This window comes from Abramis brama (assembly GCF_963993115.1).
Source record: "Abramis brama genome assembly, chromosome: 23".
NCBI classification, from domain to species: domain Eukaryota; kingdom Metazoa; phylum Chordata; class Actinopteri; order Cypriniformes; family Leuciscidae; genus Abramis; species Abramis brama.
Window position 1 is genome coordinate 23969194 of NC_139985.1, and position 24632 is coordinate 23993825.

General features: G+C 39.7%; 1 protein-coding gene across 2 annotated transcripts; it reads right to left on the reverse strand.

The window, feature by feature from the left end:
• Window positions 1–140: 140 nt before the first annotated feature.
• Window positions 141–23605, reverse strand: crtc1b (CREB regulated transcription coactivator 1b). Of its 2 annotated transcripts, none has more exons than XM_084100936.1 (12): window positions 23349–23605; window positions 21711–21827; window positions 15847–15974; window positions 15696–15755; window positions 15505–15608; window positions 14742–14847; window positions 13161–13497; window positions 10556–10768; window positions 10367–10453; window positions 10023–10109; window positions 7476–7650; window positions 141–494 (listed from the first exon to the last, which is right to left on the reverse strand). In XM_084100936.1, the coding sequence occupies exons 1-12, from the start codon at window positions 23472–23474 to the stop codon at window positions 283–285; spliced, it is 1752 nt and encodes a 583-aa protein (XP_083957062.1). In that variant the 5' UTR covers window positions 23475–23605; the 3' UTR covers window positions 141–282. The 2 variants fall into 2 exon arrangements, with proteins under 2 accessions (XP_083957062.1, XP_083957061.1); XM_084100935.1 differs by having other exon boundaries at window positions 15847–15986.
• Between the last annotated feature and the right edge of the window lie 1027 nt (window positions 23606–24632).

The window sequence follows — 24632 nt, forward strand, 5'->3', positions numbered from 1 at the left end:
ACCAACCAAGATAACGAAATGCAAACAAACAAAAACAAAACATGAATACATGAAGAGAGTGGATGGTGGACGGTATTGCGCATTGGAAACTATCCAGTGTGGATACAGGACTTCCACCTCCACACCCCCCAAACCCTCGCTGCCATCACCAGCTCCTGGCCATGAGCGGTTTGGCAGCATGCTGTTGTGTGGGTGGTTGGGAGGACGAGGTCAGCCACTCACCAGATGGTGAACAGAGAGGCCATGCAGCGGAATGTCTCGCTTAAAATTGCATTCACAGGTTCACAGTCGATCCATGCGGAATGTGTCCTCAGTGGCCGGGTCGGCGAGAACCATGTCCGGGTCGTTGAGCATGTGCAGTCCGTCTAGTGTCAAGGGGTCGATCTTCAACTCGTCCAATGGGAACTGAGAGTCTGCATCAAAGCTGACGTCACCAACGCTGGCCAATGAGCTGGTGAGGTCTTTGGAGAGACTGGGTGGAGATTCCCCTGTTACTAGTGTACGACAAATCAAAAATGCCAGTTAGCAACTAATAAACGGGTGTTCACGCATACAGTGACAACAAAGTGACCAGAAGTCATTCATTTTTTTATTGGAGTAAGTTGGAGATTTTCCATGACATCAGTGACTTGTGTTTGGCATAAGTTTACATTTCATTAAGTTCAGTTTAGTGATGCACTGACATTTTGGTAAATGAAAATATTTGGCCAAAAAATAATTGAAAGTTTCAGCTGAAACAGTTTTGGAGGACTGAAATCTTTCAGCGAAATATGTATCACTAATTAATGTTTCTCCAATGGCACATTTTGACTGTGTCAGTGACTTTTTTTAATTCAGCAGTATATATTGTGTTAAAGTGGATGTTGTTGTGAGGACTTTTATTATGACGGGGGTACAGAGAGGAGAGGGGAAGAGAAAGGGTGAATAAAGAGAGAAAAGAGGCTAAAGAAGAACTCGTCCGTGTCCGACGGTTTTATTGCTATATTCCTAAAGTTATCTTTGGATTAAAGCCCCGAGAACACCCACAAACAAGTATTACACTTGTAGCATGCCTACCATCTAAAAATCACAATATGTGTGATTGTGATTTGTTAGTTTTTATATGAAACAAATTCCTTCAAATTCTGTAAATTTTATTACGAAATTCAAACAATAAATGTCGTTTTGATGTGCTTTAATGTGGTGTGACAGATCTCTGTATCTCCCTCGGTTCAAGTGGCAGTGCAGAGCGCACGTGAACCGACCATCTCTTCCTCTTTACTAGTTATAGCATTAAATAAACATGAATGTACATCAGAAGGTATACTGAAAGAAACTAAAATGATTCATGCCTCATGTAATCGCTCAATCAGTGTTTCAACCGCAGAAAGTCTTGTTGTGTCGATGTACTGACACTAGGGGTCACACTTGGGAGCCCCAAACACCTCTGATACTTTGAGAAAATGCCAATGAAAATTGACAAGTGGAATTTGCAAGCACCTCAGGAGATTCAGTGCATCAATTCATTCAGGTTTGTGCTAAAGAGCCAAGACAGTGTTCCCACCATTTCAGCAGATAGTTCAATGTTCTGGCAGGAGGGACAGAACATCTTATTACCTCAATCAGGGAACGGAGGATACAGTAGTAACCAAGACGTTCCCTATCTGTCAGTCACTTTTACATGGTGTCGATGTACTGACACTAGGGGTTCCTAGGGAAAACGGCACAACCAGCTAAACCAAGTTAGGAGGTTTTGGCGGTGCAGATGTCGGCAAGCTGCTCCGTGCCAGGTAACAAGTGCACTCACAATGTCGTGACCTTCCCAATACTCCACATAAGCAACGTCATCCACTGTACGACAAGGGGGCGGTAAGGACCGTACTTACAGAGGGAAAAGGATCGCTTCAAAAGTTTTTTTTTTTTTTTTTTTTAAATCTTTTCTCCTTTTTTTTAAGATAAAAACTTATAGCTGTGCAGACCAGAAGTTAACGCTGGGGAAAGCACTCTTTTTTCTATGCAGAAAAAAGAAAACTACGGAGACCACATCCAGCAAAGGGAGGAGCTTTACAACACAGTGACTGTTGGCAGAGCGGAAACTGTACCATAGGGATTGTCAACAGGGTTTCACTTTTAAGCTAAACTTGAAATTGCCAAAAAATAATAATAATAATAATAATAATAATAATATTCATCATTGTTAAAGAAAGAAAGAAAAAAAAAGAGAGATTTGAGGTTAAAATGAGTGCAGCCTATTGGTTGTGAGCACATAGTGCAACCTGGAAGAAACAAGGAAGCTGATTGGCCATTGAAACTGCACATGTCACATAGAACAGGTGTGTGTGTGTGATTACCAGCATGCAGAGGGACCTTTGTTTGAAAAGTGGATGTGCTTCTCCTAGTAGTGATGGGAAGTCTGGCTCTTTTCAAAGATTCGGCTCTTTTGGCTCAGCTCCCTTAGAAGAGCCGGCTCTTACGGCTCCCAAATGTCTCTTCATTTAGTATCAGTCGGAGACTTCTATTTTAGCCTAATTTAGCAATTGTGAATGATTTGTGTTTGGTAAGCAATTTTTTTATTCAGTGTTTTCATAAAAGTCTTATTTTTATGCATTTTTTTATATTTTCTTTACAAAAAAAAATTCACAGTTACTATTATTTAACATTTCAATAAAACTTCAATATCAGATGCCTCAGCTTGGATGGGCTGATGCAATTTTTTCTTTCTGTGATTATTTGTCCTGTTTTTGAGAAGTCTCCAATTTCATTGAAATGCAGCAAGATGCTGCTTCTTTTTTGGTTTTCACTCATTTCTTCACTTTCTCCCAACGCGCTTTCATTTAAATCCGGCTCCCCCGCCTCTCTCTGTTGATCTGTGTATGGCCTGTACCACTACACTCGCTATCTTCGGAACATGTGTCCCTTTCCTTCTTTTACATAATGGTATGATCTTAGTCTGTCCTCCCATGTCATAGAGCTGTCTAGTTCGCGAACGACACATCACTATCTCCTAGTGCTTCTCCTACCCAAGTTGGTGTTGTTGATGGTTACAAAACCAAAGGAGAAAGATTGTTAACCTGCACGGTTGTAACCATTGAGTTTGGAGTAAACCACATGCTGAGTTTGTTCAAAGACAGCTGGGAAAAGCCACAATGTGTTCATCAACTTTGAGACGCTACTGGTAGGACAAAGACTCAATTCTTTAGTGACTACAGATGTTGTGTATGTTTGCAAGTTGTTTGTTAATGCTAGAGGTTTTAGCATCTAATATGCTAACTGGCCATGTGCACTAAGTGCATTTGATTTTACATTGCTGTTGAGTTGCTATATAAACTGTGAGTATTTAAAAAATATTGTTTGTACTTTAAATTAGTTAAAATATCCTCAAATGTACATTGATCTCAATGCTGTGTGTAGTGACTCATATATTTATATATTTTCTCTGTATAGGTTATTAAAATACTCATCTGAATTAATCACTGAAAACAAGCACAAGAAGATCAAGTTGTTGCTGATAGATTTAATAAATTGAATTAGAATTAGATGTTTTGAGATATTCCCTGTACCCTCTGAAGTTGATTGAAGCCTTTTTTCAAGTTTGGGCAGACATTGAGGTGAAGAAACCCTGTTAACTTGACAATTACTACATATGGAGTACCTGGTCCAACAACACGAGTTGACCTGAAAAGTCATGATTACTTCATGAGTACTGGGCCTGGCAGCGAGTTCCACCACCGAATTAAGTTAACATAGGGCGCTGGAAGCTAAAAGTACACCCAGGGTTCGCTAGCCTGGAGAATTCATGTGAACAAAAAAGTGCACATTATCACCTCAGAGAGGGGAAAGGTGTTGTGTGCAAACTGTTCACCCAGCTAGTTGCCCGCACCTTACCTATTCGTACCTGATAACACACAGGACAAAACTGGCTCAACCCAGAGATTGTAAAATCTTGCAACCGTATTGGGTGTCGCCCAGCCCGCTGCTCTGCAGATGTTTGTTAAGAGGCGCTGTTCGCTAGAGCCCAGGAGGATGCAACACTCCTCGTGGAGTGTGCTTGGATTCCTAGGGGGCATGGCACACCCTGGGCAATGGCATCCCAAATACAGTGAGCAATCCTCTGTTTGGAGACAGCCTTCCCCTTCTGCTGTCCGCCAAAACAGAATCAGAGCATCTAAAGCTCTCCATGCAATCCAAGTAAACACACAGGGCGTGTACTGGGCACAGCAATGACAAGGCTGGGTCTGCCTAATCTCAAGGCAGTGCTTGCAAGCTCACCACTTGATCAGGGTCGTGGGAACTTTGGGTACGTAGCCTGGCTGGGGTCTCAGGATCATGTGAGAGTATACCGGACTGAACTCTAGGTACGTTTCACTGATAAAGAATGCCTCCAACCCTCTTCTTGTTAGTGAGCGTGGTCAGGAGGGCTTTCTTCAAAGAGAGGACACTCAACTTAACTGACTCCAGGGACTCAAAAGAAGCTCTCTGTAGGCTCAGCAAGACTGCAGACATGCGTGAGCTCCAAAAAACCAAGTCCGGGTGGGCCAATACATCGCATCCAACAGGACCTGTGTATCAACCTCCCTGACTTCGCACAACATCTATGCAACCAGGTTTACTGGGGGGAAAGCATATTTGCGTAGGCCCGGGGCCAGCTGTGTGCCAGTGCGTGCATGCTGAGAGGTCAGAGAATACCATAGCGGTGGGAGGATTCCTGGATCCGTCAGGTCTATTGCCACAAACCAATCTTGATGGCGAACGTATGTCAAAATGTGTTTCTGTGTTAACATCTTAAATGGGAGCTTGTGCAGGGCCCAATTCCAAACTCACAGATTTCACCACCTTTGGTACGATGAAGGGGTGTAAAACCCTTTCTTCATCTTGGCTGGAGGGACAGGCTCTATTGTATCCTCTGCCAAAAGGACTGCATTCTCTGTATGCAGGACAGGGTCATCTTTGCCTGTCATCGAGGTAAAAAGGCACCGCTGAACCTGGGTGGGCGCCTGTCCTGATGAGCCAGTGTGATGGTTTCATGAGAAGCACCAGTGGGACAATTGTTTTAGATGTACCTGTGGTAGTACAGCGACACAGAGCGTTGGACGCCACGTCGAGAAGCATCACGTCCCAACCCTGTGGGTGCACTGAAACACCTACCTTGCTCCATGTACCTTGACTGGAACCAGCCTGTGATGGCTGAGGAATCTGTGCATCTTCAAGACGCGTCACATTGACCTTAGTGGGAATTTGTGTGTGTCGTGGTGGGAAACTCGCGTCCAACATGTTCAGACTGCGAGCTGTGTGACCCAATGGGGGAAGGAGCAGTCTGGATATCACCTCCTGGGAAAGAGCAGCTCCTGTCATTCCTGGGTCACTTGTCTCAGGGACGATTCGAAGCCTTCGGGATCTTGGCGCTAGCCTGATGGATGGGTGGCGTCGCCATCCTGCGGTGGGCTCAATGCTGCATCCGGGCTGTGGATTCAGGCTGCAAAGGAAGGCAGGAATTCAGCCAAGTCCTCGGCATCGGAATGCTGCAATCGAAAGTTCGTCCTCATCTGGATCCCTGAATTAGAAATTAGGTTCGCTATAAGACGAACTGCTTAACTCATCCATGAACTTGACTGGGCACAATGAGAGTGACTAGGAATGGGAGGCCCATTGGGATTGAACTGGCGGAACAATCCCATTGTTGTCCTCATCTCCTTTTATACCCATATGTCCAGGGGAGTGGCACATAGAAATTCCATTCGCCAATACTAATTGGCCTTTTCTCAAAGTATCAGAAGTGTTTGGGGCTCCCAGGTGCGACCCTTAGTCTCAGTTCATCGGCACAACGTCGAACTGACTGACAGATAGGGAGCAGCCTATAAATGTATGTTACAAAACGTTACATTTATCTCTGTAAAGCCATTCAATTTCTTTAAAATAACTCTGGAGAAGCATTTTGCAAAATAAATGCACTACATTATATATTCATTATATTTTTACTTAATTGGTTATATTCATTATATGTTTCAATAAATATGTCATGAAAACAAGTTTTAATTAAAATGTAAATGTATATATTTCAACAATGAATTTGAGTAGAAACAATAATAAAATTAAAAATAGTCTCTTCACTATCTTCAGTACTCCATCAACACCATGGAGTACTCGGAGGGAGGCTACCTTGGCTAATCTACCCATAGATAGCAATAACCGAGGAATTGGAAGCTTGTTAGTAGATTTTCTCTCCGCCATCATGCTTCGTATAATCCAACACACCTGCGAACTTCAGGCGTGTGCATGTGATATTGTAACGTGTGTGAGGGGGGATCTGTGGCGTGTGCACAAACTGTGATTGACGGTCAGATCTCACACAGCCCTGCGCTGATTGGACCAGAAGAACTGGGAGCGGTGGATTTTTGCAAAACAAATAACACACTCTAGGTGGAGGTAGAAGCGCGGGTTTTTTCTAAAACCGGCTGATTTATGTTGTTCTGTCGAAGCATATGGTAAATGGTAAATGGACTGCATTTATATAGCGCTTTCACAGACCTATGGCCACCAAAGCGCTTTACATAGCCTCACATTCACCCATTCACTCACTCATTCATACACCGACGGCGGTGTCAGCCATGCAAGGCGCCATCCAGCTCGTCGGGTGTCTTGCTCATGGACACCTCGACACTTGGTCAGGTGGAACCGGGGATTGAACCACCAACCTTTCGGTTTGTAGACAACCTACATGAACCACTGAGCCACTGCCGCCCCATAGTGACGGTTTCAGTGAATATGATCAAAAAATCTTGCCGACTGCAGCTTTAATTTAAGTTTTTATTTAAGTGTCAATTATTAAATAAATTTGATTAACTGATTATGGAATAAACTTTATTTTTCGATTTTGGTTTTCAGCTAAATGGTTTCGGTGTTTTTTAATAATAATAATAATAATAATTATTATTATTATTATTATTATTATTTCGGTGCATAACTAGTTTAGTTTGGTCTTGATAGCTTTCCGTTTCTGTGTGAACGGAACATAAGTCTTACGTTAATTCTTGCATAGCCAGAATATTGCCTAACTTTGCATTGTATTCTTGCCAAGAAATGCCTGACCAATCACAGCTTTTGTATTAAAATGTCATTCAGGGGTCAGGGGATATAACTGAAACTGAATCTTGTTTACACAAATTTGTCTTGACTAACAGAAACCCATTTTGCATGAGACTGGTTGTTACTCTTTAAAATAATCATGAAATCAGAACATTTACATTATTCAAATCAAGTACCGTCCTACTTTTTTTTTTTCTTGTTTAATATCCCGTTTTAATCAAAAATTAACAAAATAAAGTAAAATGGGTTGTAAACAGACTTTTAATGATAACTTTATGCAAGCATTCTGTCCTCCCCAAAACTTGTGCTTGTACTGGAGGTAAAGAGCCTCAATGCATTTATTGTACCTCAGTGACATCTCTTCGAAAGACATTTGCATAAAGACATTCTTGTTGAATTGAAAGACACAATACCTGTGAGAATGATGTTGGGAATGTTGCCATGGCTACTGTAGCTCAGCTGCTGTGCCTCCTGCTGACTGCTGTGGCTCCCAGTTAAACCCATCATGGCTGCCTGTGTGTAGTTCAGGGTTGAACAGTGACTGGAGTCACTCAGATTCTCCATCATGTTCATGTTGAACTGTTCCAGCTACATGATCAGCATTAGAAAGATTTTAACTCATTTGAACACTAAATAAAATAATAACATTTGTAATAGAGCAGCTAATTTTATTCCTGCACCTTCACACTCAATCAAACAGTAGTCCAGTCCAGTGAGTGTGTCATAGACGATTCAGCATTATATACTGTGAAAGTGCTATAGAATTAAAATGGATTTAAAGGGATAGTTCGCCCAAAAATGATATTTAAGCCATGATTTACTCACCCTCAAGCCGTTCGAGATGCATATTTCAATCTTTTTTCAGATGAACACATTTTCAGTTATTTTAGAAAATGTCTTAGATCTTTCAGTGGTTATAATGTGAAGCAATGGGGTCCAGCAGATTCAAGTCGCAAAATGTGCATGCATCCTTCACAAAAATAATCCATCCGGCTCCAGGGGGATAAACGAAGGCCTTCTGAGGGTAATCCGTGCAGTTTTGTCATAAAAATATACATATTTAAAACTTTATAAACGAAAATAACTGGCTTCCGGTGGCGGTCGGCGCGCGTTCATGGAGATGAATGACGTCGTGACGTAGAGCGAACGTAGAGTTTTGTTTTGCTCTGCTCTCTGGCTGCGCTGTCACGCTCGGTCTACGTCACGACGCTTCCTGCGTTACGTCCTACGTCATATGCCAGCAACCATCTCCATGAACGCGCACCGACCGCCACCGGAAGCCAGTTATTTTCGTTTATAAAGTTTTAAATATGTATATTTTTACGACAAAACTGCACGGATTACCCTCAGAAGGCCTTCGTTTATCCCCCTGGAGCCGGATGGATTATTTTTGTGAAGGATGCATGCACATTTTGCGACTTGAATCAGCTGGACCCCATTGCTTCACATTATAACCACTGAAAGATCTAAGACATTTTCTAAAATAACTGAAAATGTGTTCGTCTGAAAAAAGATTGACATATGCATCTCGAACGGCTTGAGGGTGAGTAAATCATGGCTTAAATATCATTTTTGGGCGAACTATCCCTTTAATTTTGCCCATCTTGAAATAAGTTTCCTGCACTGAATCTCTCTCTCTATCTCCCTCCCTCTCTCTATACAGTATATTATATATATATATATATATATATATATATATATATATATATACACACACAACCCAGTTGCGCAGTTGATATCTGCGCTGGTAGTAGACGTGGGAAGTTGAATCAAGCATCACTGGTAGAGATGGGAGGTGAAGAATGTATAAAAAAAAATATACATGTAAATTGAACAACAGCTTGACAGCCATATCATAATAACGCGACTTATTCATATTTTTATTTTTATTAATAATTATGTATTATGTATTTATTTATGTGTATTTAGCCTGCCTCTGCCATCCAGCACCATTCGGATAAAAACTGTGGATTATTGAATGTTTACTTCAAATATCTTTAGAGAGGAATATTTTTGTTGTATTTAAAATAGGGCAATGTTAGCGTTATGGCACGCTAAACTCTCACATTAAATTGATTTAATTCATACTCAACAGCTGAGTGTGCTCTCGTGCAGAAAGTCCACAAGTGAGACCCATAGAAGTATTGAACTTTTGACGTTCCAGGAAATCCCTAATGTGGACAAAGACATCCAGCTATTGCTTTAGCTGAATAAAATTCAGATAGAGACGTTTCGACTGATTAAAGGGTCAAACAGGTTAAGGTTTTAGTTGTGTTATTAAAGCTTATTTCTAACACTGTTTTGAACTTGACAGTATTTTCTCTGTCCTGGTTATTTCTTAGGCAGTCAAAGAAGCCAGAGAAAGCCAGTCTTAATTGTTACATGCAATGGTGTGATTTATTGGCTAAAAAATGAAAGCAAAACACAAAATAAACAAACTAAAGATGAATTTGACTGATAACATTGTTTTTTCAAGGATTCTATAGATATTGCAATATATCGTTACCATGAATTCTTTTTCCCACGATAACCATGGTATATATGCAACCCCAATATATATATATATATATAAAAAATGCAAAAAATATCTATCGATTTTGAGAAAAAAAAAATATTTTCTTTCTTTCGTGTGCTCTGACTGAACAAAAACTAACATGCACCGCACCATAATGTAATGACCAACTTGTGAACGAATCGGTTGATTGGTTCATCACAAAGAACAGCCCTAATCTAGTTGTTTTTCTGGTCTGGATCTGAACTGAACTGAATTATCGGTCTAATTCATGAACTGAATTAATCAGGCAATTCACTTCCTCTCTGAATCAGCTATGATTCACTCTTAAGATGAAGTCAGCCTTCAATGGTAACAGGGTTTTTTGTTGTTATTGTTGTTGTTGTTGTTTTTTAAATGGTATATCTTAATATAAAGAGTGATTTTTAAATGCCGCACATGTATGTACCTGGTTGGATAGGGCATTGGTCTGTCTGGATGGAAATTGTTGATCATAGAATGAATCTCCAAAGATGCTCCCAACCACCTGAATATGCTATGAAAAAAGATCCATTAAGAACAATGTAACGCTGTGGTAAGCATGCACGAAGATGAAGTAGACATTCTTTATTATATTCCAAAATACTGAGGAGAAACACAGGAACTCAAGCAGGGATTAACATCATATCTAAAGGAAATTAGCCAGATGTAACAACAAACAGATGTACTGTAACAGTGTGAAAGTGGTGGCAATAGATAGAAGTACACTCTGAGATGCCAATAAACACAAAATCACAAAAATTAATTACTTACTTGAGGTGAACCGCCAGGTGAGAAGCCCTGATTGGACACTGGAGATGTTGGTGACTGATTGGTTGAAGAGCCGGTCTGACTGCGATACTTTTGTGAGTAAAAGGGCTTTAGAATCATGTGATGTGTTGAATTTGAGATAACTGAAATATCAACCTAAACCAAAGTGCGTACACTAGAAGAAAAACTTACTGAGTTGGCAGTTCCACTTGTGGCTGTCTGTGATTGGCTGGCAAGAGAGGTCTGGACGGTGCTGGGGGTGGAGCTTACGGTGAGAGGAGGGAGCCGTATGAGACGAATGTTCTGAGGAAGGGTATACGGCTGTTTCTGCAGGTCATTCAGTAAACTCAGCAGTGAGTACTGAGACAGCTGCTGCTCCAGTGACAGACTGTCCATCGTGATTGGCTGTGATAGCAACATACAGTCAACAAATCAGATGTTAGTGTTATGAACAAGGACATTTTGAAAAAAATGTCATAAACCCATACATTTATCCCACAGTGTGACAAATATGTTTTTTAAAAATACAGGGCCAATAAATCTGAAAATGCGATTTTTATATCATCTGGTGCTATTTTGAATTAATTTGTTTTTATCACTGATTTTTTGGATTGACAAATTGTAGACTCATGTATTTAGAGACATACTTGATTGCTCAATTAATTTATTGATTTCTCAGTTGATTCAGATCTCATTTAGAGATCTGAATTATATAGTTACATTTTGCAACAAAATAAAAAATAGGCAGTTGATATTTGCTATAGTTAACTTTACGTGAGTGCATGGCATGTATGTGGATAAAGTTGGATATAATATACAGTGAGGAAAATAAGTATTTGAACACCCTGCTATTTTGCAAGTTCTCCCACTTAGAAATCATGGAGGGGTCTGAAATTGTCATCGTAGGTGCATGTCCACTGTGAGAGACATAATCAAAAAAAAAAAAAAATCCAGAAATCACAATGTATGATTTTTTAACTATTTATTTGTATGATACAGCTGCAAATAAGTATTTGAACACCTGAGAAAATCAATGTTAATATTTGGTACAGTAGCCTTTGTTTGCAATTACAGAGGTCAAACGTTTCCTGTAGTTTTTCACCAGGTTTGCACACACTGCAGGAGGGATTTTGGCCCACTCCTCCACACAGATCTTCTCTAGATCAGTCAGGTTTCTGGGCTGTCACTGAGAAACACGGAGTTTGAGCTCCCTCCAAAGATTCTCTATTGGGTTTAGGTCTGGAGACTGGCTAGGCCACGCCAGAACCTTGATATGCTTCTTACAGAGCCACTCCTTGGTTATCCTGGCTGTGTGCTTCGGGTCATTGTCATGTTGGAAGACCCAGCCTCGACCCATCTTCAATGCTCTAACTGAGGGAAGGAGGTTGTTCCCCAAAATCTCGCAATACATGGCCCCAGTCATCCTCTCCTTAATACAGTGCAGTCGCCCTGTCCCATGTGCAGAAAAACACCCCCAAAGCATGATGCTACCACCCCCATGCTTCACAGTAGGGATGGTGTTCTTGGGATGGTACTCATCATTCTTCTTCCTCCAAACACGTTTAGTGGAATTATGACCAAAAAGTTCTATTTTGGTCTCATCTGACCACATGACTTTCTCCCATGACTCCTCTGGATCATCCAAATGGTCATTGGCAAACTTAAGACGGGCCTTGACATGTGCTGGTTTAAGCAGGGGAAACTTCCGTGCCATGCATGATTTCAAACCATGACGTCTTAGTGTATTACCAACAGTAACCTTGGAAACGGTGGTCCCAGCTCTTTTCAGGTCATTGACCAGCTCCTCCCGTGTAGTTCTGGGCTGATTTCTCACCTTTCTTAGGATCATTGAGACCCCACGAGGTGAGATCTTGCATGGAGCCCCAGTCCGAGGGAGATTGACAGTCATGTTTAGCTTCTTCCATTTTCTAATGATTGCTCCAACAGTGGACCTTTTTTCACCAAGCTGCTTGGCAATTTCCCCATAGCCCTTTCCAGCCTTGTGGAGGTGTACAATTTTGTCTCTAGTGTCTTTGGACAGCTCTTTGGTCTTGGCCATGTTAGTAGTTGGATTCTTACTGATTGTATAGGGTGGACAGGTGTCTTTATGCAGCTAACGACCTCAAACAGGTGCATCTAATTTAGGATAATAAATGGAGTGGAGGTGGACATTTTAAAGGCAGACTAACAGGTCTTTGAGGGTCAGAATTCTAGCTGATAGACAGGTGTTCAAATACTTATTTGCAGCTGTAGCATACAAATAAATAGTTAAAAAATCCTATATTGTGATTTCTGGATTTTTTTTTTTAGATTATGTCTCTCACAGTGGACATGCACCTACGATGACAATTTCAGACCCCTCCATGATTTCCAAGTGGGAGAACTTGCAAAATAGCAGGGTGTTCAAATACTTATTTTCCTCACTGTATATCCAATTTTATATATAGAGCTGTGTGATAAAGTTTACATTTCTTTACAATATAAACAATCACAGAGTTGATATAGTATTGCTTTACATGAATGTAATGTGTGTATGCATATGTACTATATATCCAACTTTTAATATATCATCAGGTAATATATAGTTTACATTTTTCAACAATGAAACAATCAAGCAGTTGAGATTTGCTATATACCTAATACCAAATCTCAACTGCTTGATTGTTTTATTGTCGAAAACTATATATATACTAAAAGATCATGAGACCCCATAGATTGCTAGAAATAAAACTAAAACCCTTTAATTACACATTACAAATGAAAACACAGACTGCTCTGTTTAGGGAGGCAGGCTTACCTGTGCGATGGGTATCTGAGGTGAGACCGCAGGTGGTAGCGTGGGAGCTGGCTGCTGTAGGCTGATATTGGGTGAGGGGACGGGGCCAGTGTGCTGGGCAGGTGGGGAGGGAGGGACGTGACTGGCAGCACTGATGCCCAAGTGTGTCAGGTTGGTGGTCAGGTTGCTGGTACTACTGGAGCTGGACGTAGGAAAGGTAATTGGGTCATCTAGATCCAGCGGGGTGGGGAGAGGAGGGGGGAACTGAATGTTTGTCAGATCAGGTAAGGAGCCGCCTGTGCTGTGAGCAGCTGGCATCAAAGAGCTATTCATTTCTTGATCAGGAGATGGAAATATGCTAGAAAAATTAAACAGAATATGCTGTGAATACCCTCCACATATGGTAAATATCATGAAACAATATATACATATTAATATACTGTATATTTTGCTGGACGAAAATGCTATTTATTTTCAATTTACCGTTAAGGGTTAAAGTTAGCTTCATTTTACTCAATTGTCTTGAAATTAAGATTCATTACAATTAAGCACAATTCGTCCCACACAAAATCTCATTAAATTGTCATTACTGAAATACAATTTGTTTGTTTTTTGAACATTATTATTTATCATTACCACGGTTGTCCTAACCCTAATCCTAAAACTAAACTTTCGTTTAGTATATCATTTTTTCAGCTAGTTGCCAAGCCAACCATCTCAATATCTCAACTAAAAACAACACTGGCATAAATCAAAATGTAATTTCAGTTGAATAATTATATAAAGACAGTTTAAAATACTTTCAAATCTATATACTTTCCAAACTACAATTATTTATTGTTTTATTTTCACATTTCAGTAATAGGAATCTGGAGGGAAAATGTGTAAATTACCATGAACATAATCTCGCCATAAAAAAAAGCTTAAAATCAGGCATCATTTTCTTGAGGCAAAATATAATTATTATTATAATATTAATTATTCACCCAAATAGGGTTCAAAATGAACATTCTGTTTTACCTGCCAATGAAGGATGATTTGAGAATATTTACCAGCCATTAAACATTTCTTCATGGCTATAAAATAACATTTTACATTTATCACAAAAATGTAAAGACCTACAGTATGGTGGATTTGTTTCTTATTGTTTCGTTATGGTTGCTTATGTGAGGAATAATCCACATGAAATTCTGGAGAAAAATAAACTTTAGGCATCATGTAAAAATTGCAGTTTGCTCCAAGGGTAAAATATTTAAAAACAAGTCATGACAGATTTGTACAGTATGTCTAAATCTCTCATATCACAGAGTATAATTCTAACAGTTCAATTAAAACCATGTACTATTTCAGTTCCTAATAAAGTTACTCGACAAATGGCCACTGCAAACTATATTTTATTATTTCATTTTTAATTAAAACATTTTTACCCCATTTTGGCACATGGTGAGTATTAATTTTGGAGCATCTAAAGTTGCTGCCACACCTCCTTTTCTCTACTGATGCTAAATCAAAGATCATTGTGTTACATGTTTGTCCAGCACACATGTAAAATAATAATAATAAATAAATAAATACATAAAAAACATGTCATGATAAACTCACTTAATCCCAGGAACATCACATGACTCTGTATGCATAGATGCTTTGGGCTCGTCTTTCTCCATCTCTAACTCAGTGTCCTCTGTATCTGGAGGGGTGAGCAACAGCACTGAAGAAAGAGGGAAATGGAGAGGAGGATGAACTCCAGCTAGTCATTGTAAATGAGGAAAAACAGTATCTTACAATTACATGACAAATAGAGTGTCCACGATAAAGAAAAGGAAAAATATTTTGATAAGTTCTTAGAAATGTTCTATTCATGTTCATGTTCATGTTGTGTTTGTGTGTGTGTGTGTGTGTGTGTGTGTGTGCGTGCGTGCGTGTGTGTGTTTAACCTTTCTACAATTTTCAAGAAATGTTTAAATTGAATTAGTAAAAATAAAAAGTAATAAAATATTTCCTGTCCATGTGAGTGTAAATAATCTTAATCATTATGTACAAAAACAGACTTTGTCAGATATTACCTTTATAATAGCATAATAGGGGCACTTTAAATATTAAAAAGCAGGGAATAACTTTTATTTTAAAATAATTAAATTAAATAATAAAAAAATATGCTTACTTACTAACTTCTGAAGATTTTTTTATTTTAATTTTAATGAGGGTAGGTTTTTTTTAATGAGGTTTTTCTTTATTATAATATCAGGACAGTTGTATCACCCTTTACAATATTTTTGAATTTATGCACTACAAACTCATTCTAATTCCACTTCACATGTATCTTCACAAATAAAAAACGAATAAAAAAAACCTCCCAAATTCTTACATGTTTTCACTCCTTTTGACTGCAATTCTTGAGATCCACCAACAAAAGTGTCCTGTTGAGCTGGATTCACAGCGCTCTGGTGTAGAGCTGAATCAGAGTTGGTCCTGTAGTAGAGGTGGGAACAGAAGAAACAATGATTTATGACCTTTAAACATGTTTTGTTTCATAGTTTGTGAGGAAAACTGCTTTACCTCCTCCAACTTGTGTCGGGAGGTGGTGACAGATATACCGAGCTGTAGGGGCAGCTGTCAATGTAATTGGGCTAAGGACAATGTCTCACACAGGTACACGCACATAAAATACACCACAGTAGGGTAAAACTAGCTGTGTATGGTAAAGGATATCTGACGTCCATGCTTGTCCACAGAGAGAGGTCTACGATGTGGAGAAGCGATGCGATTCCTGTCACGATACACGCGGTCCACCAGGCCATGATGTCGGGACGTCCGACTGGTGTCTAGAACTGTCGACTGTAAAATAATCTTTTAAAATTTGTTTAAGTGATCTTCTAAGATGCATTTTCTTTAGAAAAGGTATGGGAAATTTTGCTGCAGTGTGGGGCAAATAAAAGCATTAAACAGGCTCCACACAGAAGATGGACTAGCAGTATGAAAGCTTAGAGCAATGAGAACCATCTTGTACATTCTTATGCTAATGTATCATAAATGAATAGCAATGATAAAAATGATACTTGAAATGACACTTGTGCAAATGCATGTTTCCATCAGCTTTGTTACATTTAACTAATTCATTAAATAGACATTCCTTAGGACAACCAATAATATTATATGAATCTTTGGTTAGTAATTTGCTTTCGGTGTGGGTGTTCTGGACTATTCCTACAATACAGCGCATTTTCATATCTCCATATACAGTAGTGTCCCCAAAAAGAATTTGGACATGTAATCCACACTAAGTTGTCCGAATGTCTTTGGACTATATATCAGAATGTCAAAGCAAGTGACAAGAAGTATAGAATAAACACACTTTCCAAACAAAACATTTCACAAAAATATGTTTTACTTTTATCATAATATAACAATTCATGTCCCCAAGTGCTTATGAACACTAAACATGGTAAACTTGTTAAGAAACATTCCAGATATTTCTTCATAGTTCCCTTTCGAGAGCGGTAACTCTACATTGCGTAGCTACACTTTGGGAACTCCTCCCTTCTCCACTTTTGTTGAAATCTTATGTGCTAACGCCAGCTTGGAACAGCTGGCCAATTGTTGCGAAGTATGCAAATACTGACAGGCTCGCGAGCAGTATAAAATGCATGGGCGCGACAATTGCGTCAGAATCTCTTTCTTCGCGCTGTCACTGTTGAAGTTGCACCTGAGGACTAGTTACCTTTTCTTCCTCGCATCCGATGGCTAACCTTTGCAGGATTTGTGCGGGCCCCATAGACCCGCCCCACACCTACGAGTACTGCGCCGCCTGCCTGGGCGTGGCCCACGCCGAGGCAGCCTTCTTGGTCTCCACGTGCGTGCACTGTGCCGACCTGTCGGTGCGCACTCGAGAGGGTTTTTGCTATTACGGGGTTGAGGCCCACTGACGCCAGCAAGCCACTGGTGGGCCCTCCCCCACCCAGAAACGACGGTGACGACGAGGCCTGGGGCCATAGTCCTGTGCCGTCGCCACGCACCGGTCCTTTTCGCGGTCACGCTGGACTCAACGCGAAATGCTCCAGTAAAAAGGAAGTAAGTCCGGTATGTCCAGTCAAACCGCCGCCAGGCTGCTTCGAGGAGGACTCCGTCCTTCCCCGATATCCACGAGCACGTGGTAAAGGGACGTGTGGAAGCTCACGGCTCTGTGCGCATGCCCCCTGTCTAGGAGACTGTCGCCATGCATCTGTGCCCGTCCGTTCGTCTCTGGCCGAGGATCTCAGCTTGTAGTCCAAGCCACTCATCTGTCTGAAAAAAGAAAGGCTCCAATCACTCCCTCCGGCCTCCTTGGTGATTGATGCCGTGGAGTCAGTTACTGAGCATTTCTCTGAGGTCCAGCAGAAGCGCAAAGGCTATGAGTCACGAATATTGCCCTGTCGCTCGTTCCAGCCGAGGTCTCTCTCTTCGTCGGCATCTCGTCCCGCCTAAGATCAGCTGAGCAGCCCGCTGCGGATCTCCGCCCTGAGCCGGATGTCTGCTGTAGGAAGTGGCGGGACCGGGAATGTAGCATCACGGACCACAGAGAGTGCTGTCCTCGGCTGCCAAGCCTTCGTCCTACGGACCGTCCAAAAGGAGGAGAGAGTTTGTTGGAGGCCCCGCCCCCAAGCACCGTGTTCTGCATCATGTCCCCTCTGTTCCTGTAGGTGACATTTGCAATGTTTGTGTGCTGTTTGTGTGAGCTCCACAATAAGAGCACATATCTCTTCACGCAAAGGGCCTTTTCCTCCTCATACACTCAACACTGTGTCACTCGCCCTGCCCCAGAGCAGCGCAGAGTCACAGTCTGTGCCTGTAATGGCCTCCCGATGGAAAAACGCGAGAGTGCCAATGTTTCCCCGCCGTGCGCGACACCGCTCGTGCCCGATCGGCAGCCCGCCTGGCTGGGACAGGGCTCCAGTCTACATACTGGCAACAGCGGCCATAGAACTAATACAGCCGTGATGTCATTTTCTAGACACGTGGACAGTTATTCCAGGCGTTTCACCTTGGCTACTGGGGATAATTCAACACAGGTATTCTCTTCAGTCCAGACGCAGACCAACCCACGTCAGGCATGGGTCCGTCACTGACTTTGCCTCAAAACGCCCCGTTCTGAGAATGGAAGTGCACAGCCGCTATTCCGTGGTGCCCAAGAGGGATGGATGACTCCGTCTGATACTGGACCCGAGACCCATCAACCGAGCACTTCACTAGCGCACGTTCAGGAGGAAAGACTCCCTTAACATGTGAGCTCACTCATCGAGTTCTATCCCCTCTTCATGGGCCATGTAAGCACGCCTTTAGGGTTGTATGTTTTGCAACTGGCTGATCTTCACAGAAAAGTGCTTTCGGTGAGTGATTATCCTCAATTATCTCCTAGTCTTGAGTCTTGACAACGGGTTTGCGCAGTCATTGCCGCTTCGGCTGCTTACGCTGTGCTCATGTACATACTGATATGTGTTTATGCTGTTATCCATCCATCCATCCATCTTCTACCGCTTATCCGGGGCCGGGTCGCGGGGGCAGCAGTCTAAGCAGGGATGCCCAGACTTCCCTCTCCCTAGACACTTCCTCCAGCTCTTCCGGGGGGACACCGAGGCGTTCCCAGGCCAGCCGGGAGACATAGTCTCTCCAGCGTGTCCTAGGTCTTCCCCGGGGTCTCCTCCCGGTGGGACATGCCCGGAAGGCATTCCCGTGAAGGCGTCCAGGAGGCATCGGGAAAAGATGCCCGAGCCACCTCAACTGACCCCTCTCGATGTGGAGGAGCAGCGGCTCTACTCTGAGCTCCTCCCGAGTGACCGAGCTTCTCACCCTATCTCTAAGGGATCGCCCAGCCACCCTGCGGAGAAAGCTCATTTTGGCCGCTTGTATCTTGTTTATGCCGTTATGTTGCCCTGTATCCTTCAGTGCAACTGGCTATTCTGATCTAACTGCATATATTCACAGTTGTTGTCGCTACGGCCGCTGACGCTGTGCTCATGTACATACTGATATTTCTTTATGCTGTTATGTTGCCCTGTATCCTTCAGTCCTTCAATTGTCGCGCCCATGCATTTTATACTGCCCGCGAGCCTGTCAGTATTTGCATACTTTTGCAAACAATTGGCCAGCTGTTCCAAGCTGGCGTTAGCCCATAAGATTTCAACAAAAGTGGAGAAGGGAGGAGTTCCCGCAGCGTAGCTACGCAATGTCTCGTTCCCGCCTCTCAGGAAACCAAGGTTACAATAGTAACCGGAGACGTTTTTCTTTCTCAAATCCAAATGGTTACGAAAAAATGTCCTTTGATTTGATAATATTGCTATTTTGCATTTGATATTTTCTGTGCCCTCCATATCACTTTCCATCCTGTTTTTGTATCAGTATTTTGTTATATCCCTTTATCTAAACGAAAAGTCTTAATGGACTCATCCTAGGAATTTGACAGAATTTTGGTGCAAAACAACAGCGCAAACATCAATAAGTAAAATTACAGACATCGGTATTACAATATACTAGGGATGTTAATTTTGCTATTGATTTTTTTTTCAGTTTAAATGCGTTAAACTATAACACAGCATCCATTTTCTATCTTTCATCCTTTGGCTGCGCTACAGTATATGATCACGCTATCATTCATTCAAGTGCTATTAAATCATTCAAGCGTGATAATACGCAAAAAAGAACTCAAATCTGTACTGGTGCGCTGTCTGTGAAGTGTCTCTCTGTGAACTAACACCTGAAACATGCGCACAGAATGTCGCTTCAGACAGCACGGCAGCACCCCACTGAGTTCTCTTTCGCACTTGATCAGACAAAAGAAAGCACACACACTGTAAAAATGTAGCTGCAATTCTTAACTTAACATTTGTTGAGATAACTTAAATATCCAACTAAACTAAAGTTAACTAAACTTACTATTTTAAGTCAAGCACAAACAAGTACTTTTTTAAGTTGAAACAACACATTATTTCTTATTCTAATGTTGAATTTTAAGTTGTGATAAATAATCACAGCAATCATTTTTTACAGTGCAAAATTATGTAAAAATTCCCTTTTTGATGAGTGTCCTCGTAAGCACAGTCTTAAATGAGTTCAAAAGTTAAATTAACGTAAAGAGTTGTGAGAAAACAGGGAGTCAGATCTGCTTCATGTCTATCAGTTCTTAAAGTGACAGCAGCCTAATAAACCTGCTGCTGTCTGTCATTAATGTTAATCAAAGAACAAAAGACAAAGAGAAAATCACTCACTGCTCTTGACTGTATAACCTTTGTAGCTTTAATAAGGATTAAGACTGCAGTGTTTATTTTCTGTATATTTACCTGTAAGACCTACATGGAAATCTTAAATCACTGTTTACAAGGTTACATGGTCAAGAACAATGAAAACAATAACTTTTTTGTGCATTTTAGCAGGGCATGTAAAAATCTGAACTGGCCCGACTGGTACAGTGGAAAAAAAAATCTTAGGGTTGAGCCCAAATATATTAAAAACACATCTAAATATGACATTTATTACAATGGGTTTATGTTTCAAATAAACCCCATATCGCTCATTTCTGCATTTGAGTCCTCCCTCATTAATCTGTAACAATAAAACTAGTTTTTCTGTTTAAAAGCAGAGGGTCTGTTCTTTCTTTTGACATATTCCATGTTCAGATATTCATACAATAAAATATTCTGGGGGCCATGAATATTTTGTGAAAATGATCAAAAACACTGGCAGTGGCTGGCAACTTTTTTATTTATTTTTTACGCTGTCGGGGAAAGAGTTAAAACAAATTTTTGGCTTAAAATTAAGAAAATGTGCATTGTGCAATAAAGAAGTACTCCAAATAAAGCTTAATTATTTAAATATTTATATCAGTAAGTCTCAAGCGATATGTCAGTAAATGTTAATGGATTTGTAGTATACTTAGTATGAAAATAATGTATTTTAGATACATTTTGGTATAGATTTTTTTTTTTTTTTTTAACTAGGATAAATAATGAGGAGGAAAATCAATTTTATACAGTATCAGTATCAGTGATACTGACCTTCATACTGGCTTACTAAAAAGATGTCATTAAACAAATACCATGTTTATGTTGTTTCAACATTATTTTGGAGATTCAATGTGAAAGTATTACAATATAAAAATATTTTTAAAACTTTAATGTTAGGTGCGATTAATCGCGATTACAGAAAAATGTGCGATTAATTAGTTTTTTATCGATTGACAGCACAACAATATACAGGAAAAAAAAACTGAGTAATGACTAACTTTAGTTCTTATGTCCATCGTGTTATTTCATAAGGTTAATTTTCTTACCAGTTGTGTCAATAATCAAGCTATAATTACTAGTTAAAGTGTCTCAAAGCATCTAAGCTTAACTAGAGTACATCACAAGCATATTAATTTTCTTTTTAAGTTAGTTGAAAAGGTACTGCATAAGAGGAATGACCCATCTTGCACTATGAGTTTCATCCAGTTAGGATGTTTATGAAATTGTGATTAGATCAGCTGAAGGGAAATTCAATCATAAAGTGACAGCAAGTGTGTACGACAGAATTTTCAAACTTATGAAGTTTCTAAGGTCTCACCTGAAAAGGGAGGTCAGTGTTGCTATTTCCAATCTGATTGACATTGGGCAGTGACCCTCCATAGCACTGAGCTCGATTCTGGCCTAGTTGCAAATACTGGGTCTTCTGTAACTGCAGCTGTGCAAAATAACAGTGCGTGAAAAGCAGCAGTGAATGACGAAATGAAAGCATGAATGAAACGTAAACCAGATAATGTGGAGTAAAAACACTTTATCAAGTGAAGAATGAGAAAAGCAGACCAGTGAGAGTTAACAAAAAGTAGCAGAATATGGGTTTCAACTTATGTGACACACACTAATATATGTCATAAGTTCAATACCAAGGGACATACTAATAGGCTGCATTTCAATAGAGGCCAGGACTAAATGCCAGACATTTTCCTCCAGTAAATATTTCTTTATTTTCAAAAGTTAAACTTGAAGTCATGACTAAAATAAGTTTCGAAAATTTCACAGAAAAAACATTTAACTTATGTTGACCAATAGCGGGGCAAGTTGTCACAATGAAAATATACCGTTTATTGACAATGATTTGAGAAGAAGAACTTTTTATGTATAAAACCCTATCAAATAAAAGTAAAAAGGCACATTCAACAACTTATGTATACGTTAGGTAATCAGTCATTTAAATAAAATAACATTAATCATAATGGAACAATAATAAAAATGGAAAAGTGCCATACAAAAACATAACAAACCACTGTTTTGGTAAAATTATAATGAACAAATTATTTAAAATAACAACATAAACCACGTGACAACGTTCCCTGACCTGACATTTATGAAAAATACACACTATGTTAAAATCTGTCCAGTTATATTTTAGTATCATTGATTTAATATTAAGGATTTTAATATTTTGAATTAGATGTTTTAATTTGAAAGTTTTAGTAATAGTGTTGTGTATTTTTGTATTAGTTTTCTATTTGTATGTCTACAGTTTTTATTCATTCTTATTTAAGTTTTTTTTTATTATTACTTGAAGTTAAACAAAAAAAAATTGAAATGTTGAAATAAAATTATTCAACGTTTTTTAATTTAATTTGATTTAATGTTTATTGAAATATTGAGTAATGTTTTTTTTTTTTTTTTGTATTAGTTGTATTTAACAATAGTAACCCTGAATATATCTTCATTCTGCATCCCAGTATGGTTTTACTACACTTGCATACTTTACCATCCTTTACAAAAACATGATAATATTTAAATCCTATAGTTGGATTTAATCAAATATACAAAACTGCAACAATGCACACGTGTAGACTTTTAACTCAAAACCTATAGTAACAAATATTTTGTGACAACTTGCGCATATGACAATTATCCACGGTCTACTATATGACATTTCATTATTTAGCCTAGAAATAAAAGACCGAAAAGCAATCACAATCCATTCGCGGCCAAAACAGATGTGCACGACATCTGTCCGGCCGCATCCTCAGCATCTCTGAGCTCATGCATCCGATCGGCCTCCCGTTACGCTCAAACCCTGAGACATCATTATCGTCTTCACCGAGTTATCACGGCTCTCGGGCGACAAAAGTGTTCTCAAATCATATACAGGCTATATTCTATACATAGCAGCTGTGCTACGCGCGCGTTTAGCCGCGACACACGTATCCGTTTCTGACACACGTACCCGTGCAGCTCGCGTGATGCTCAGGTCTTTCATGACCTCCTCAAACGCCGCGGTCTCCTCCGCTTGTTTCTGGTTGTGAAGGGCAATTTTCTCGCTAAATTTTCGCGGATTGTTTGAGGTCGCCATCTTCCGTTCTTCTCCAAAACACAGAGCGTTGCGTGAGACGCGTTGTGCGCTGCTGCGGCGGCGTCATCACGGGAAGAGTTGTGGGCATTGGAGTCCAGAGACAGTCCACTGGAGGAGAGCCTGATTGATAAAACAAACAAACAAGCCCACCAGGATCTTCACGAGCTGAGTCCGACATTTTTTTTTAATGAACTAGTTTCATGTCTTGATAGAAGATACTTGTTTCTGATAAGAGGCGTTTGTGATGATGAATGTTTTTTAGAAAATATATAAACATAGGCTATAGGCTTATGGTTGTTTCACAATAGGGAAATAAATGTAAAATTTATATTGAGATTTAGGCTATTCATATATATATATATATATATATATATATATATATATATATATATATATATATAGCCTATATATGTTTGTTTAATTTAGTAATTTAATTTTGCTCACGTTTCATTATCAGTGTTTCTTTTATGTATGTTAATGTGTTATTTGGTAAATATCGCAAAATAAAGCTTTTACCCTAAATATGACTAAATTTAGTTTGTTTTGCATTATTGCAATAGAAAATATGAGCCTATAAAGTTCTGTTTTGCACACAGCAATAACAACAATAGGCCCACATAATAAGTAAAACACTTTAGCCTACTTGCAAAAACGTTATTTATTGTAGGCCTAATAGTAGCATCACTGAAATTGAGAACACGTTTGTGTGTATTTTTATTTAGACCACACTGTAATGGTCACAACACAGCAGATGGATAAAAACAAAAACATAATTTCACACATGGAAGACAAACTGTGTAAAAGGATAACTGCAAAAGTGCTACCAATATAATACATTCAGTGTTTTTCTTTTGTTGTTGTTTTTTAAATAAACTATACCACACATTTAAAAATGTAACAAGTAAATTTACATAAAGATTAGAACAGAATGTCACTCACACACACACACACACACACACACACACACACACACACACACACACACACACACAAAAATATATATATATACATATATATATAAATTGTTTGGGGGGGTTTTTAGATTAAAAGCTGCTTGGGAAAATTGTTGTTTACATAATCAGAACTGTAATGCTTCTAACAGGTAAATTAAGGCTGATCTGTGGCATAAGTCCAGTACAAGATAAAAGGCCATTTGTT

Excerpts from the sequence above, each read along its gene's own strand:
- crtc1b (XM_084100935.1), bottom strand. The coding sequence starts at position 23,474 with ATGGCGACCTCAAACAATCCGCGAAAATTTAGCGAGAAAATTGCCCTT. Across the intron at positions 13,498-14,741 it reads TGTGATGTTCCTGGGATTAA|CATATTTCCATCTCCTGATC; the intron begins GTGAGTTTATCA and ends TAATTTTTCTAG. Across the intron at positions 10,454-10,555 it reads CAAGTGGAACTGCCAACTCA|TATCGCAGTCAGACCGGCTC; the intron begins GTAAGTTTTTCT and ends TACTCACAAAAG.